General features: G+C 49.4%; 6 protein-coding genes across 6 annotated transcripts; 4 read left to right on the forward strand and 2 right to left on the reverse strand.

The window, feature by feature from the left end:
• Positions 1-1,250: 1,250 nt before the first annotated feature.
• On the reverse strand, positions 1,251-3,147 carry ATNIH1004_001385 (uncharacterized protein; the record flags this gene model as incomplete). The annotated part of the gene is made up of 8 exons (XM_033566085.1): positions 1,251-1,437; positions 1,497-1,765; positions 1,819-1,994; positions 2,055-2,129; positions 2,180-2,210; positions 2,261-2,502; positions 2,553-2,767; positions 2,819-3,147. 8 exons carry the CDS (start codon positions 3,145-3,147, stop codon positions 1,251-1,253), a joined length of 1,524 nt encoding a protein of 507 aa, XP_033431842.1.
• A 4,271-nt stretch (positions 3,148-7,418) lies between these two features.
• On the forward strand, positions 7,419-8,514 carry PPG1 (serine/threonine-protein phosphatase; the record flags this gene model as incomplete). The annotated part of the gene is made up of 3 exons (XM_033566086.1): positions 7,419-7,434; positions 7,489-7,722; positions 7,802-8,514. 3 exons carry the CDS (start codon positions 7,419-7,421, stop codon positions 8,512-8,514), a joined length of 963 nt encoding a protein of 320 aa, XP_033431843.1.
• Positions 8,515-8,864: 350 nt separating this feature from the next.
• ATNIH1004_001387 (rho GDP-dissociation inhibitor) lies at positions 8,865-9,813 on the reverse strand (the record flags this gene model as incomplete). The annotated part of the gene is made up of 4 exons (XM_033566087.1): positions 8,865-9,001; positions 9,059-9,107; positions 9,168-9,490; positions 9,708-9,813. 4 exons carry the CDS (start codon positions 9,811-9,813, stop codon positions 8,865-8,867), a joined length of 615 nt encoding a protein of 204 aa, XP_033431844.1.
• A 1,225-nt stretch (positions 9,814-11,038) lies between these two features.
• On the forward strand, positions 11,039-12,671 carry ATNIH1004_001388 (uncharacterized protein; the record flags this gene model as incomplete). Its single annotated transcript, XM_033566088.1, has 5 exons — positions 11,039-11,099; positions 11,209-11,417; positions 11,508-11,670; positions 11,733-12,594; positions 12,647-12,671. The coding sequence occupies 5 exons, from the start codon at positions 11,039-11,041 to the stop codon at positions 12,669-12,671; spliced, it is 1,320 nt and encodes a 439-aa protein (XP_033431845.1).
• Positions 12,672-13,567: 896 nt separating this feature from the next.
• CLP1 (cleavage polyadenylation factor subunit CLP1) lies at positions 13,568-15,396 on the forward strand (the record flags this gene model as incomplete). Its single annotated transcript, XM_033566089.1, has 3 exons — positions 13,568-13,705; positions 13,803-14,565; positions 14,621-15,396. 3 exons carry the CDS (start codon positions 13,568-13,570, stop codon positions 15,394-15,396), a joined length of 1,677 nt encoding a protein of 558 aa, XP_033431846.1.
• Positions 15,397-15,910: 514 nt separating this feature from the next.
• Positions 15,911-16,648, forward strand: ATNIH1004_001390 (chitin deacetylase CDA4; the record flags this gene model as incomplete). The annotated part of the gene is made up of 1 exon (XM_033566090.1): positions 15,911-16,648. One exon carries the CDS (start codon positions 15,911-15,913, stop codon positions 16,646-16,648), a length of 738 nt encoding a protein of 245 aa, XP_033431847.1.
• Positions 16,649-16,738: the final 90 nt, after the last annotated feature.

Raw genomic sequence — 16,738 nt, forward strand, 5'->3', positions numbered from 1 at the left:
TGAGCAATGCCGTTGCTGGCATCGTATCGAATAATTTTCAAGGAGATGGAGCCAGGAGTATACTGTTTCTGGGTCTCGGATGGGGTAAAGAGATCCGGTCTCGCCGTCCATTCATGAAAGAGGCCATTATAGACCGACGAGAGACGTTAATCGGATTGGGGAATTCGGGACCAGTTGCATTTGAGGACTCCGACTAGTAAGTAAATCTACATTTTTGCCTCTTTTCTTCTCGGTTGTCTTTTCTTTCCTTTTTTATATAAATAATATTGTTGTATCCGAAGGCGACTGTTACATTAACACTCACCTCGCCAACCGAGAATAGAGAAGTGAGATCGACTGGATCATACAAGTTCACCAACATCGTCAGATTCAGCGTTTGAGTCGATGTCATCCAGTTTCGATGGACACCCACACTCCCTATCTTGTATGACCTGCTAGCCAATCAGACTGGGAGGCTCTGGGCCTGATCGATACGATTGCATCTGCTGGGGACAGCGGACGACAGGCTAGCATACGCCGTTGGTGTGAACAATGCCTTGCTTAGATAGCGGAAGACGGGTCTCAGGCGCTAGGCTACGTGGTGCTGGAGTATACATTTATTGAACAAGGCTTGTGACCATGCTCATGGTTGCGCAGGACACTCGCCGGCGCGGCGTGGGACATCGTCACCTGCAAGAAGTCGCCGCGAAATGCACGAACCCGAAACTATTCACCTCGACTAACCTGTCGAACCAACAGATGCAGCGTCTGCTGCACCAGGCTAACTGGCGTCTGATAAGCCTTCTTCATGGCTTGGATTAAGAGGATCCGGAGCTTTTCTACCTCCGTACGACATCGTATTCTTGAGCCTAACTGAACCGAGCAAGTTCTTTCGTATTCAGTAATTATTCTTCGCTTTTGATGTATAGTTTCAACAATCACTGTATTCCATATCACTAATACTCCAATAATTACTGACTTCTTCTGTTTTATTAAGAGATGTTCTGATAGGTGGTTAAAATATAGTAAACTACCCTAAGAAAACCGAGAACAAGTGAGTTACTCGAGAAGCTCTATAATTACTCACAAAGCGGTGGCCTGATTTGATATTGTCTTGCACTATACATGTTAAAGGCTTTATACATGTTAGACTAGATAGCATCTTATCGCCTTGATTAAAGAACTGGTACATCTATGTCTGCTTTTTGCTCCCTTGAGATCTATTTTCTCGTATATTAAGCTAGATGCATAATATTCCAAACAACCCATATCTATTCCGCTTTCGTCTCCTTATGAAGTCCCTCGTTGCTGCTTCCACCCGCGCTATAAGGAGTTCCACTTCGACTCGTTTGAAGTGGATGGAGCTCGATCTGCTCTACCCCTGGACCTCGGAACACATGCCGTTGCCAGAGGTACCAGGCGAGGATAGCGTAGGCGGTAATCATCACAACGACAGCTCTGGATAATCAGCCTTGGCCATATACACAGAGAGAGATATAGATAGAAGGTATACTTACGGAACCCAATTCATATTGGTAGCCGTCACCGGTAAAGTAGTAGGAAAGCAGGCCACAATGTCCAAAAAACAGACCCACACACAACTGAGGACGTTGACAAACAGTCCCCATTTCCCAAGATTAAAATGCCGTCCTGGAAGAACTTGGGAACGTCCCCTCCAGGCTACGATGCCCTGGGGAATCACGTACGAGGTCATCATGAATACGATGTTGGCGCTGACCATGGATGCGAATGTCGTTGTGGATCCGAGGAAGATTAATCCGTAGCACTGTAACAATTAGTCTATCACTATGATGCAACACGGATATCACGGAAGCTTACTGTAGTGAACATTCCAGAGAGACAGGCTGCGTTTACGGGCATTTGAAGCTCAGGATGGATCTTCGCCAACCGCGTCGACTGGGGATAGCAGTTGTCCCGAGATGCAGCCCAGATTTGGCGACTTGACCCAGTGATGTTGGCCACAGCGCAGCCAAACAAGCAAATGGTAAACGCGGCTAAAAGCAAAATGGTCAGACCATTGTTACCTGTCGCTTGATAATAAATTTCGATCAGACCGATCCCACTGGGCGGGTTGATGACTTTTTCGACGTCGGTGACCACATACATACATGCAACGGCAAATGGCCATGCTACGGATGTCAGAACAATATCAAGGGCTGTTTTACGACTGAAATCATACCTGTTGCTAGTCCGATGAAGACGGGATATATCTTGGTAATCAACAATGAGATACGTGAATGATTGTGGATGTGAGACCTACTATAACCTTGGGGCCATTGATCGACGGAGAAGGGATTTCCTCGGCCATATGAGCACCCGCATCGGTGCCCATGAATCCATAAGTATTATTCAACAAACACAAGATAAATAGGAATCCTTTATCATACGACTGATTGGAATTGGTCGTATCCGCAAATACCCATGCGCTGGACTGGAAATCCGGAGCGGCGCATGCCAGGATAACAACGATAGTTAAGAGGAGGGTTGACATGGAAAAGTAAACTGCATAAATCTTAGCAGATTAGCTGGTTTTAGGCATCCCTTCTACTCACGAATAAATTGATTGAATGCGGGGAGGAACCGCGTGCCAAAAATGTTGAATGCAACGGCTAGCCAGAGAACTGCCACATAGCAAAGCCATTGATGAAAGGGACGGATCGTGTACTCTTCAACACACAGATGTACCATAGCCAGCACCATTGCCGCAACAAAGTTGCACACGCTTGCCAGCCCTAGCCACCAACCGGACGTGCTGATACAGGCTGACCTGGACAACATGAGCAACGTTCATGAGAATGAAAACATGCATATCACGTACATATACGACGCGAAAGGTGCCCATTCTGGACTCGCAACACGAAAGGACCAATAATATTGCGCTCCCGAGTTTGGATAAGCCGAAACGAGCTCTGCCATGCCGAGAGCAACAACAAGGTTCATCACGGCAGCAATAATTAGCGTCCAGATAGTTCCAAAGGAGGAAGACTCAGCCATGCTTGTCCCAATTGCACTTCCAAACCCATTCCAAGTAGCTGTCAGTGCGAACCCTAGAGAAAACAGCGATAATAGCGAAAACCTCCGAGGCATTTCCCGTGTATATCCTTGAGCCTCGAGCTCGCGGTCATCGGCATCGCTCTGATCATGCATGGTGACTACAGACGAAGGAAGGGTAGTTACTTTCCTTGAAGGCACATAGGAGATGCACTTTGGGTGTTGAATAAGTGCACCAGGATTTAATATAGCGTCGACACAGCCGGCCTTCCTATCCCGGATTAGATGGGTCATTATATCACGTGATGACACTAACATGGTCTTGGCTTATGCCTAATCCAACCTCCCAAATCTGTACCTCCCATTGAAACCTCGTAGACTCAAGGAAGTTAGTCGAATCAGTCGATATAATGGGCTGGAATAGACTGTCTGTACTACGTATATCACTGCATTGTGTAAACCTTCAACGTCCTTGTCGATCGGCCAAGAAGACAGCTTGAAAGAGTAAGATGGCCGGATGTGGTAAGTGGCTCAATGCGGCAAGAGGCTAGATCTGGCAGGCAAAGACCCTGCTCAATGGAGATCATTTCCCGAAGAGGTATTTAGACAATTTCCTCAGCACCGGTATCAACATGATCAACTAACAGTGACTGAATGGTTTTGGCAATGCATCGACATGAGGGGAAAGGCAAGTCGCCTGCACTCCACACAACGGTATAACGGCACCTTGGCAAGGGGGAAGGCGTCAATACATTTTACTGTTCGCCCACAAAACGAATGCTATTTGACGATAACTAGTGCTTGATATGCTTGCCATATCTGTGACTTGTTTACGTCGGCGACTCAGTAGTACTTCCTCTGCACAGCGATATTATCGGCGACTGTATCACCTGATCGCTGAGCATGTAATAATAACTTTTGCACCTTAACCAAGTTCAACAACAACTACCTTATCCCAGCCCAGGTATGAGCTAACCGTCAGCATGGCCTCTGGACTCTTTTTCGACCCCATTGCGGCCCTGCGTATCGTCCCCCTTGTGATGCGACTATACCCTGTGTCTCGCCTCTAACCATACACTCTTCCTGTCTGTCTTCAACACGCCAGAAAACCGGAGCAAGGGCAAAGATATCCTCCCTTCCTGGTTTGGAATATTTTCCCCCAGGGGCCTTACCCGGGTGCTGATCCTGCTGTCATTGACCATCACCTCCTCGGTAACCAACCATTTTATCAACGGACTGTCCTCGGTGGAGAGAGAGACAGTTCTTGCGCTAGTATTCAGCGGGAGCTGTTTTTGCTGCCAGTCATCTCTTCTTTGTGCCAGCGGTAGCCCTAGAATCAGAGCCATTGTGGACGACACTTTCAAGGGACATAGTACGAAGGATCTCGAGGGTTGGTTGAATATCAATTTGATTCGCACGTTCTCCGTGGTTCTACTTGCATGGGCGTGTTTTGTTATTGATGTTTTGTGCAATGTGAAGTTGTGACTCAGTGGTCGTTGGAGTGGAACTGATCAGTTAAAGTGATATACACACCATCAACTTAACCAAACCAGGACTTTTGATTCCACTCATTCTAAGGAGAGCCGTCAAACGCTGGGATTGTCGGATACGATTTTTACAATATTCCCAATCGAGTTAACAACTCTTCCGCCAGAGATCAATTCTTTTATGACTCTCATACTCTCCAATGCGTTACTGGTTCTCCCTGTTATGTTGTTTGTCCTTGATGCAGTGTCTTCTGACAGTCCAAGGCAATAAGATCATGACGCGAAACACTTGGCTGCGAACGAGGCCCGGAACGTCGGTATATTCACCAGTAATCGTATAGGGCCTGGAGCAAATAAGGTATTGAATAGCTTGCATTTATCTTGTCCATATATAGAGATCTCATGGAACTATGATGATATAGAACTAAAGGATTTAATGTTCCACAGTCTTACATTGGAGTCTGGCGCTTTCCTAGTAAGGATATATCAAAAAAATATATATCCATAACAATAATACCAAGTAGAGCTCGCTTCGAGCTCATGATGTTTTGGTGGATTAACGGTATTTATTTAAAAAGTGAAAAATGTAGGAAGAGGAGATTGTGGAGCTGTAGATTCAGAAATGAATTACATACGTCTGACCCTTTGGAAGAACGTCGATATAGGCTTGTATTCCACTACTACCCACCTCTAGCAGCGAATAGCGACGATCATCATGCTAACACTGGAGTGGAAATTAATTCTGCGTCGGTTCCCATCCTGTCATGGCAAATATAGCAAAATAATATTATATCCCCAACATCTCTCACTCATCATTTCCAGTTACTGACTAACTGCATGATTATGTCTGCAAATATATTCAAGGTGACTGAGCATACAGTTCCAGGCTGTCATATCTGCGAATATCCTGGGAGTATAAAGTAGAGCCAGGAAGATATCTTGATGCTACAAGTCAAGCGATATACACCTTTGAATTAGGCTGGATATGTCCCCCCTGACGGGATCACTTTGATTGCACTTCATGGCATTAGTCTTCCCAAGGTAATGGTACCTATAAACCCAGTGACACTATCCTTAGTGTTGAATAACCCAGCAGGAACTCCACGAGCCCCTCTGGGACGAGATCTACTATCAGTAAAAGAAGAATGGTTTTGCCATCTGAAGTATCTGGATAGCCGATGTCGCGAGCATGGGCACAAGCGGCGTAATCAATGAAGACAGCCTCAGCACTGACTGTAAGTCCTCGACCACCTCTTTCTTTCTGCAGACCTGGCTCCTCCAGTTTCATTGATGGATCATCCTCGCGATCTCCTTTTGATGATCAACAATTTCCGGAATCAGATGCCGCGGCCCCTTGTTGGAATCGGCCTCAGTTTTGGCGGGACATTCTTGTATATACGCATCTCGCCTCACGTCTGAACAATCATAACTAGGTCTCTACCTTTCTAGAACGAAACCTGCGCTGTTGCATCCACACTTATTTACTTCCGTCCTTCTTCTGGACCCAGCTATTCCTCCGTGCCGGATATGGGTTTTGGATCTGATCCCACTGGTCCAATCAATTACACCGTTGGAGTGATATTTGGCCAAACCGGAAGGCTTCTGCAGCGGCCTACTCCAAGACGTGGCAGGGCTTAGATTGCCGTTTTCGACTTGATGGCTCAGTTTATTTCGCAACATTCCTACGGCACTTTGTCCTGAACTCCCGGATGGTGCAGATCGTTCTGACTGACTCTCGCAACTACCAAGTACCGGGATGCTTTAAGCCATGCGCGTGCGAACTTTTCCGCCCCCACCCCAGGCGGTAGAATCGACGTTGACCGAACAACCCGTGCTGATATGGACCCTCTGAGTACTTTTAAGCCACTCTATCGTCCAAAACAATGGGGTACTTTATACAGGCTCCCTGCCCTACGGCCTTAGCATTATGGCTACTTGGAACCAAGAGCTTTTTAAGACTTGACGAAGTCAGAGAAGGTATTAAAACTTGTGGTCAAGGGAACGGGGCAGTGGAGGTGCGCCACATTGCAAGGTCAAAGTCGTCAACCTGCCTGGACTCAGCCACGTGTTTCCATTTGAGGATGCGGGATAGACAGCGAGGCACTGTGCAAATTGCCTGGGCCATGAGATGGAGACATACAGGGAGTCGAAGAAGGAAAGGTATAAGAAAAGGGGAATCAATAAGTAAACATGACCATCTGGTTACTTGAGAAGGGGTGGTTCAAAATTGTTAGGCCCTCTGCTAAGCCACGGATGCGGAATGACAAACTGTAGTCCTCGCATCTATAGTTCTTGCTTAACTATTCGTCCAAATCCCAGACAAACCGTGAAGTGTTTTGTAAGCAAACCTTCTAGACTACTCACTAAACCAGAAAAGGTAAGACTGAGTGTGCCTGGAAAATATATTGCCTACTTGGCCTTCCAAATCAAACAGGCGGTTTTCCCTGGCAGAACCGCTAGCTCCGCGGCCAAAGAACGACGGTGAGTAGTGATCTTGGGATGACAGCCTCTGTATTACGATTCCTATCGTCAATCTTCGTGTCTTCAGCTCTGGATTCTTCCATGGACTATACGCCAACATTCGTCCGACACTAACGTCCTGCCATTAACGAGCCCCCGGACGTCGTCGATTGGTATCCTCTTCATCTAGTTAGGCCTTGCGCTACACGGGTTCCGGCCTCGCTGCCCACCCTGCTCTGTCTTGTGGCTTTGTCAGTCATAATGCGAATTACTGTAGGAACCTCTCAGACAGACATAGGTATCCCTTCTCGAGACGACCCGCATACACTTCGCCTTCTAGTGCCTCTTCGGCCTCTCTATTGGTTACATCGTGCGCCTGCACAAACGTTCTCTCTTCCGCATTTTATTTCCTATCATTCTTATCCTGTACCAATATAAAAAGGTTTTCGGAGCTTATTTATTAGCTCTGATCTGATCGCAATGCCTGGGTTACCGGGTAAGTTTTTTCTTCACACTTGTTGTTTCTCTACGGGGGCTCATGGTTTGGCAGCTAGCATTGACCTGGACGAGTGCATCGAGAGGCTCTATAGAAAAGAGCTGCTGGCGGACTCGGTGATTGAGGCAATATGTGCCAAGGCGAAAGAGTTGTTAATGAAGGAGAGCAATGTGGTCCACATTGCGGCTCCGGTCACGGTGGTGGGAGATATTCATGGGCAGTTCTTCGACATGATCGAAATCTTTAAGATCGGCGGATTCTGTCCCAACACAAATTATCTGTTCCTCGGTTAGTGAGCCCTGGCTTGCCGGATTGGTTTGACTAAATGACACGGGATGGTTGTGTTGACGGGTTTATCCTCCTGCAGGTGACTACGTCGACCGTGGTCTATTCAGTGTCGAAACGATTTCTCTCCTTGTCTGCTTAAAGCTGCGCTACCCGCATCGTGTTCATCTAATTCGTGGAAACCACGAGTCCCGTGGCGTTACGCAATCATACGGGTTCTATACTGAATGTGCCCGCAAATACGGCAATGCTAACGTCTGGCATTATTTCACCGATATGTTTGACTTTCTTACATTGAGTGTGGTCATCAACGATCAGATTTTCTGTGTGCACGGTGGCCTCTCCCCTTCCATCCATTCTATAGATCAGATTAAGATCATCGATCGGTTTCGCGAGATCCCCCACGAGGGGCCCATGGCAGATTTGGTTTGGTCCGATCCCGACACCGAACGCGACGAGTTCTCCCTCTCCCCGCGTGGAGCCGGATATACGTTCGGCGCGCAGGTAGTTCGAAAGTTCCTGGAGGTTAATAGCATGTCCCACATTCTGCGGGCCCACCAGCTATGTCAGGAAGGATACCAGGTTCTCTACGATGATCGTCTGAGCACCGTATGGAGCGCCCCGAATTACTGCTACCGGTGCGGAAACCTTGCCAGCGTGCTAGAGGTCAGTGATACGGGTGAGAGGTATTTCAATATTTTCGACGCCGCTCCGGAGAACGACAGCCATCGCGAGCAACAACAAGCGCAGCAGAGCAAGGACGGTCAGAATCCTGTGATTGATTACTTTTTGTGATACCCTTTTTGTTCCCTTCCAGTTTTTATTGTGTTTTATTGTTCGATTTAGGCTCCGTGTGCGATGTTTGGAGTTTGGTGCATGTAAAGTATTTATAGATAGCATTAAGATGGGGTGCATCTCATAGATGACAACTATACTAAGTGTCATGGCGATCCTAGGCCCAGTGTAGCTTCTGTATTACTACATAAGCATCAGGACATGTATGCTTCTAACGATGGCAAGAAAAAAAGAAAAAAAAAAAAAAGAGAGAGAGAAAGAAAGTTCAAGGAGTCAAGTCCAACGCTTCTGGATTTTAAAACAAGAAAATATGCTGTTCACGCTAGATTCGCAGTTTCATACGAAGACAATCAGTTTTCCCAATTCTTTGCAATATCAAAGGACCATTCAAACAACAGATGGGTATGTTTGTCGTCGTCCACAAACTTGGAGACCGCATTGTAATGGCCACGTGCCAACATTCCCGATGGCGCCTGTTCCTGATTGACTACAGGGATCTTTATTAGCTAACGGTCCACTAGCAACGAGAGCAGAAATCACTTACACTTCTTCTCATACACTGGTTTGTCAGTGGTGCTAGGGGCATAACTTCCCTGTGGACGGAGTTAGCCGGCTCAGCTTTTCGTATTCATCCATCCTCTCTCTCTACTCACCAGCATCTCTTCATCCTTGCTGACGGTGATACCCTTCCGCTTCACCACTTGCAGATACTTCAGGCCGCTCAGAACCTCGTGATTGACTTGAAACATGGCCTTGATTCGGAAAGTAGCCCCCTCCTTGATGGTAAACGGCTTATTTTTCAGATCCTCGACCGCACCGGGGGCGGACAGTTCAATCACGACGTCGGGTCGTCCCTGAACCTCCAGGGCAAGACTCTTGATGATACACTTCCTGGGATCTTTGGGGTCCCCGATTGGAGTACCGGTAGCTAGACCCAGGGAGGCCTTCCACCGGTTAAGGGATTCGTCATTCTTATCTGCATGGAGACATAGGTGAGTAACGGAGGATTAAAATAAAGGATAGACGGAATGGGAATTTTCCACCATCCACAATCTCTGGCTCAACTATCTAGCTAGCTAGGTAGGGAGCTATATACCAAGCTCTGCAGGAGGCAAGGGGCAACCCCACAAGGCCGCTTCGGTGCAGATTGGAATCCAAATGACGGGCGGGAAGAAAGGATCCACAATACATACCAAGCTCTGTATATTCCTCAATGGTCTTCTTCTCACCCACCTTGAAGCCCTCGGTGGTAGAAGCGACAAGTTCATCGTCGTGGTGGGGGACTTCACTTGTGGTCATGTTTTCGGGTTTCAACTGATTGTTTGGCGGGGTACCTGATCGGGATTTAATTGGTGATCTAGTCAGGGGAGGAGAGGGGAATTTACCGGAGATGGGATAAAAAGAATCACTCACGACACGATATATAGAATCGGACAATAGCTAATGCCAATAAGAAGAGAAGGAAGAGAGAGGAAGAGTATGGGGGAAGAAAAGGAATCTCTCTACCTTTACTACTAAGAGGGGTGTTTTGGCTGTCCAGCGACGCTCATTCGCTACGCTGCGCCCAGTGGGGTTAGATAGGCGGTGAAGCAACGAGTCTGATTTTGTAGACGAACTAATACTTGGATATAATAATGTATCTAGGAGACTTTGGGGTGGAATGGGATTGTATAGGTGGCGAGTAGTTCAGGGTCTTACTCACAGGGTCGGATGCCGATGTATCCAGCTTCAAGGTCTATATATATTTTACTATACACATACCGAGATTTCCACCCATTCAATCGAACCCAATCAGATCTATGTCAGTAATAACCCGAATATTCAGAGAGATCTGAAGGGTCGTCAACCCCGAACTGTTATGTCAAATTCATTGACGCAGCGACAATTCCGCGACGTACTTCCCGGTCACGGGGCAACCGGTTTCCGGCCAGATTCCTCAGGCGATAGGGCAGCGATACCGTACTATACAATCATTGGTCTCACCAGATACCGGGGGATGGGCCCGAGACGATGATACATGCCAGATTGGGTAGTTATGGTGGAGTCCCTCGAGTGATTACTGGTGGATATCCACCATGTCAGGATTAGCGTGGTATGGTTCTGGGAACGGTACGGTATGGTTGGGTACAGGCAATCGCCCACCCCATTTTCCTCCCCATTATTATTTTCCTCCCCTACTTGCTTTCTCTATCAGACGTCGGATTGACTTGATCTCGACTCGATTTTTTCTTTTACCCTTTCTTTTGTTATCATCTGACTGATCGCGGACATTATCGTCTCTCTGCCACTGAGACTGCACCGAGTCAATCGTGGTGCCTAGATATCCTCTCGGTGGTGACGTCTTAACCCTCGATCTTCTGGCGAGCCGCGAAAGACGCGCCTGCAACGTGGCCGACGGTTTGGCGTCGCATCCTATCTCAACCCTGCCCCGGAGAGCCTCTCCCCCTCCCCCCCCCCTCGGCCCGGTCGAAACACTTCCTCTATAGCCCGGCCCTTTTTTGTTTGATCGAGGCCCTCAACCACTATGGCGCGAACGCTTCCGAAAAAGAACAACCCTCTTATCCAGGCGGCTGAGGCGCCTGCCTGTAAGTTCCGATCTTTACCCGTCGCGGAAGGCCCTAGCCCACGCATGTCGCCTCGACCGTGGGCTTTATAGTTGCGCCGGACTAACGTATCACTTCCCGGTGACTGCAGATGAGGAACTCCTGGCGCGCCGTCGCTTGGGAAAGACAAATCTCGCGGTCAAGCCAACTCAGGTTGGCACCTCGAATGCGACAAAGCCCGAAAACCTCGGACCTTTCGAATATGCTCATCTGCGCGCCCCGTTGCCCAGGGATCTCAAAGGCTCTGAAATCTTCCCATCACACTCGCCCCAGCAGCACCCGGAAACATACTTCCTGATGGTAAGTCGCCTTTCCCCCAATGCCCCCATGCGCCCGGCACCGCGGCCCCATGCAGCAGCGATTAACGTCATATGACTTTCTGTTGAAAAGCGACGGAGCAAGGATGGTTATGTTAGTGCCACGGGTATGTTCAAAATCGCCTTCCCATGGGCGCGCTTGGATGAGGAACGGTCCGAACGTGAATATTTGAAATCCCGAGACCAGACCAGCGAAGACGAGATTGCTGGGAATGTTTGGATCTCGCCCGTACTAGGTAAGTGCAGCCTTCCCGTGTCAATAATGGATAGGTTGGGTGTGGTTCTGATCGTTCCCCAGCCCTTGAACTCGCGAGAGAGTATCAGATGTATGACTGGGTTCGGGCCCTGTTGGATCCCACCGACATCGTGCAAAGTCCATCCAGTGCAAAGAAACAGATCACGCTGCCACCCCGATTCGACCTGCCGCCGATTGAAGCCCCGCCCCAGCTTTCGGCGCCTTCACTACGGGCCAGAAGCCGCCGATCGGCCTCGCCGAGCAAAAAGGCCGGCTCTCCACGCAAGTCGCGACAGACTAGGGCCATGAAGGAAGCCACCGCGGCGGCAACCAGCGAAGCGAACGCGAATCTCCAATCGTCACTGGACGCCACAGCGCATCTGGGACCAGCCAATGGCGTCATTCAACCAAGTGTAGAGAACGACGAGGAGCAAGTGGAGACCCCCTCGAAATCTGCCACCACTTCTAAAAAGTCCGACGTGACATCCAAGACAAAGAAGTCTACCAAGTCCGCTCGACGTGCGGAGTCACCGGCCGACGAGAAAGTCAAGGTGGAAGCTGAAAGCAATGCTGATGCCAACAAGGAGGGTCGAACCTCGCAGACTACCGTTTCCGTTGAACTGCCCATCACCCTCCCGGAGGCCCCATCTGCAGAAGAGACAAAGAAAATGATCACCCAGGCGAAGGAGATGGTCAAGGAGGCCGTCAAGCTTCAAACTACCGAGAAGGAGCCGGCCGAATCATCAATAGCGGCAGCAGCCAAGAAGCGCAAGACTGATGCGCTCAGTGACAATGAGGAGGATGAGGAAACAAAAGCCGCCTGTCTCCTACGTGTAAAGAGAGCCAAGGTTTTGGAAGAGAAGCTGAAGCGCGAGCGAGTGAGGAACCGTGCCCTTGTTGGCGTGACGGCTGCTTTTGCACTGGCGTGAGTATCCTTCTACCCAGTGTATTGGATTTGGAATGCTAATAGGAACCAGAGCCTCGATTCCTTACTTTTTCTAGAGTTATTTAATTGTCGAAATTGAAGATATCCGTTTCCCCCCCACTCCCTCTTTATCCCAGTCTAGAGGACCGTGGATAACTTTCTACCCTACACCTTGTCCATGTACCCTCCTATCTATTTTCTCTACCTCTATGCTCGAAGCCCTAGTTCTTGTTCCCTAAATGCGCGTTCCCGAAGGATATTGTTTTTATGCTGATTCTTGATGTATCGTATTTACATTTTCACATCGTTTTATTAATTATTTCCCCCCCTTGGTTGCGAGGAAAGATGCGCATTCTATTGGAGGAATGGGTGGCATCGATGGCTCATCCTTGTGGTTGGTGGTCCTGGAGATCGAGGAAGAAACATTGGGTTTCAGTCCGTTCCTTTGATGTTGCAATCTCCTATTCCTTCCTGGATACCTGATATACCTTTTCATAATTGTGTGGTTCAACTCCTTTCGTCTTCTTCCATCTCGTTTGGCTCTATCTCCAGGGTATCCCTCGGGCGATGGTGTAGATTGGGACTGAACTGTCCAAACTGGATCATCCGAGCGGATTGGGGGAACAGTTGTTAGGTAGAAATGCAGATGATACTGATGTGTTTCTTTGTATAACCGCCCTGTCTGGCGGTTGATGCATTCTTCCTGGCTTTCCTTGTAGATGCATGTGTGCGACAGAAGCGGCCAGGCAGATACGTCGCTCGATAATATAGTTCTTGCCACCTTCTATTTCGATGCTTTCCTCTTCTATCTGTAGGTATATTTCGCACACTTCTGGTGGAGATCAAAGTCACGTGCAATATGAAGCAAACAGTGCATTAAATGCAAACTAGCCAAACATCGTCATGCTTTCGATTGTTCGAGTATTTGACGGTGCCACAGACGCTCGCTTCCTCCTCTTCCCTCAGCAATGCAATGTCTCTTCCAGGATTAGAGCTCACGCAGCCGTCAGCGGAGAGGGAATTTGTCCCCGCCCCGCCGACGCAGATCAGCCTGTCCAAGGGCTCGGAATGGCGCTTTGAGGTCGCATTCGGGACCACCGTTCGAGTCAAGGTGGGTCACCCGACTTTCATGCATATTTCCCATCCCTTGAATGAGACGGACAAGGGCTGACTTGTCCCCAAATATTCAAATGGAGGATGCGTTGTAGCTCCTCGCTGGTACTGCAGAACTCTTTGGCACCGAACTGGCCCCCGCCCAGACTTACACCTTCTCCGGGACGAAAGCGGCGATCTACACCTGGCATGGCTGCACACTGGAAGTCAGCGCCGGCGATGCAATATCATCGCTGGATGGACTACCGTCCGCAGGCGTGAATGGCGCAGCCACTCGTGGGCTCGGCGCTGGTGGGTGTCAGAGCGAGTACACTGCGGAGGAGACTCCGATGGTGGAATACGCGAATGTGCACTTTGCGTTGGAGATGCTGCGTCAGGAGGCCAAGGCCATGGGCAGAGATGGACCGCGGGTCTTGATCCTGGGGCCCGAGGATGCGGGAAAGACGAGCCTGTCCAAGATCTTGACGGCTTATGCGACGAAGGTCGGCAGACAGCCGATCGTGGTCAACCTGGATCCCACTGAGGGGATGCTGAGTGTTCCCGGCGCGTTGACGGCGACTGCATTCCGTACCATGATCGACGTGGAGGAGGGTTGGGGTAGTAGTCCCATGTCGGGACCTAGTGCGGTCCCGGTGAAACTGCCGCTGGTCTATTTCTACCCGATGCACAACCCGCTGGAGGCTGATGGGTCGATCTATCGGCCCATTGTATCTCGGCTGGCGCTCTCAGTGACCGGGAGGTTGGCAGAGGACGAGGAGGCTCGCGAGACGGGCATAATCGTGGACACACCCGGGATTTTGAGTCAGAGCAAAGCCGGCAGCATCGAGATGATCAATCATATCGTAACAGAATTTGCAAGTATGTGTTTTGTTCCCCTCTTGAGGAAGCATTGCTTTTGCTGACCTCTTTGCAGTCACTACGATCCTAGTCATTGGCTCGGAGCGCTTGTATAGTATCATGATGAAGAACTACGATAATAAACCGAGTGCCAGCGCCAGCGCCGCTGCGTCGGATGAGCGCATCTCGGTCGTGAAGCTGTCTAAGTCTGGCGGATGTGTCGACCGCGACGCCACGTTCATGAATGCAGTGCGCGAATCCCAGATCCGAACGTATTTCTTTGGTAATCCGATCCCCTCGACGGCTTCAGCCGCTCTTTCACTCTCGACATCGTCCACCACCAACGTCACGCTATCCCCGCACGCGCAGCAGCTCGACTATGACTCCCTTGGGATCTACAATTATACCATGGCATCCCTCGATGACGACGAAGACGAGTACGACCCGTCCCAGTTCGGCGCGAGCGATGCGTTCCTCCCCGGCGGAGGCCATGAAGCGGACGCCACCACTTCTCATGTACACGAGGAGGCAGCAACGCCGTTGCCCGGTATCATTGCTTCCACCGAGACTGCGGGCCCGTCGTCCATGGGTACGAATGTGCCGCTAAAGAAGACGCTACCGCCGGCCCCGTCGACTCTGGCTAACTCCCTCCTGGCGGTCACCCATGTACCGCCGACTGCGCGACCCGCCGAGATCCGCGATTCCAGTATCATGGGCTTCTTGTACGTGGCGGACGTGGACAGCGAGAAAGGGAAGATCCGGGTGTTAGCCCCTGTGGGAGGACGAGTGCCTCCACGGGCTATTGTCTGGGGGAAGGGGTGGCCAGGAGAGGTTGTCGGATTAGTTGGGTAGTGATTTATTTTATTTTTGTTTTGGTGTGTAGAATATATGGAGTTCTGGCCATGGGAAGTTATCCAATTATCCAATGAATTGAAAGAATTTGAGACATGCAGCTGCAGTAATGCTTACACTTATACACTTGGTCAGGGTGAGCACTGCCACGAAGGAATAATAATACATAGTAATAATAATAATATATATATATATATATATATGTAGTCCTTAATACCATCAATATACAATATATCCAAATGTCAGACATGAATTGGCTGCGCAAATTATTCCGGTTCAAAACGCGGCAAGAAAAGGCGCAAGAAAAGGCCGCCCGACAACGCAGCCGCCGCATTCGCGCTCGCGAGCGACAACTAAGACGTCAACGCGAAGGTGGATCTCGATGGTATGTGCCAGGAAGTCCGGTTGACTTTGTGTTATGATCTCTCTTTGCTTTCAATGAATTAAATTCAGCTCCAATTTTTTTTTTAAAAAAATGCTACTTCCAAGACGCAAACTCCGCCGTCTCGTCATTATGCTCCTCCCTTTCCTTCTCTCCGCACTCCTTCTCACCCCTCTCTACTTCATCTACAAGCCTCCGGGACTATTAATTCGCTACTTTCAGTACCGCTGGCCGGATGTCCTATGGCATGTCCCGAGGACATCGCCTTCCTCCTCTTTGACGAAACTCATCGCGTTAACCATCGATGACGCACCCTCCACACATACCCGCGACATCCTCTCCGTACTAAAAGCCCACTCCGCCACCGCTACATTCTTCCTAATCGGATCACATATCCAAGACCATGAAGACCTCCTCCATGAGATGATCCGCGGGGGTCACGAACTAGCGAACCACGCTATGCGCGACGAGCCGTCCAGGGGACTATCCGACGACGAGCTCGAGCGCCAACTACGTACTGTTCAGGACTCGATTCGCGCGGCGTACAACGCCGTTGGGGAACGGGAGCCCGCGCGCCGGTTCTTTCGTCCCGGGTCGGGATTCTTCAGTGATCGGATGAGGGATGTGGTGAGGAATCTGGGGTTTAGGATTGTTCTGGGTAGCGTGTATCCGCATGATGCCCAGGTATCCTGGCCCAGGGTGAATGCTGCTCATATTCTTAGTATGGTCAGGGATGGGAGTATTGTTATCTGTCATGATCGGAGGAGTTGGACGGTCCCCATGCTTAAGGTGGTTTTGCCGGAGTTGGAGAGGAGGGGGTATCGTGTTGTTTCGCTGTCGGAATTATTGAATGAGGAGGATCGTTCGTGATCGTTTGTTTCATACCTTACTATTGGATTATTTTGCGATGGGCTGGATGACCTGTGTATATAATGTTTACTTGGTTCTACCTGTACATAT

This window comes from Aspergillus tanneri (assembly GCF_003426965.1).
Source record: "Aspergillus tanneri strain NIH1004 chromosome Unknown AapTan_2_pilon_pilon_pilon, whole genome shotgun sequence".
In the NCBI taxonomy this organism is placed as follows: domain Eukaryota; kingdom Fungi; phylum Ascomycota; class Eurotiomycetes; order Eurotiales; family Aspergillaceae; genus Aspergillus; species Aspergillus tanneri.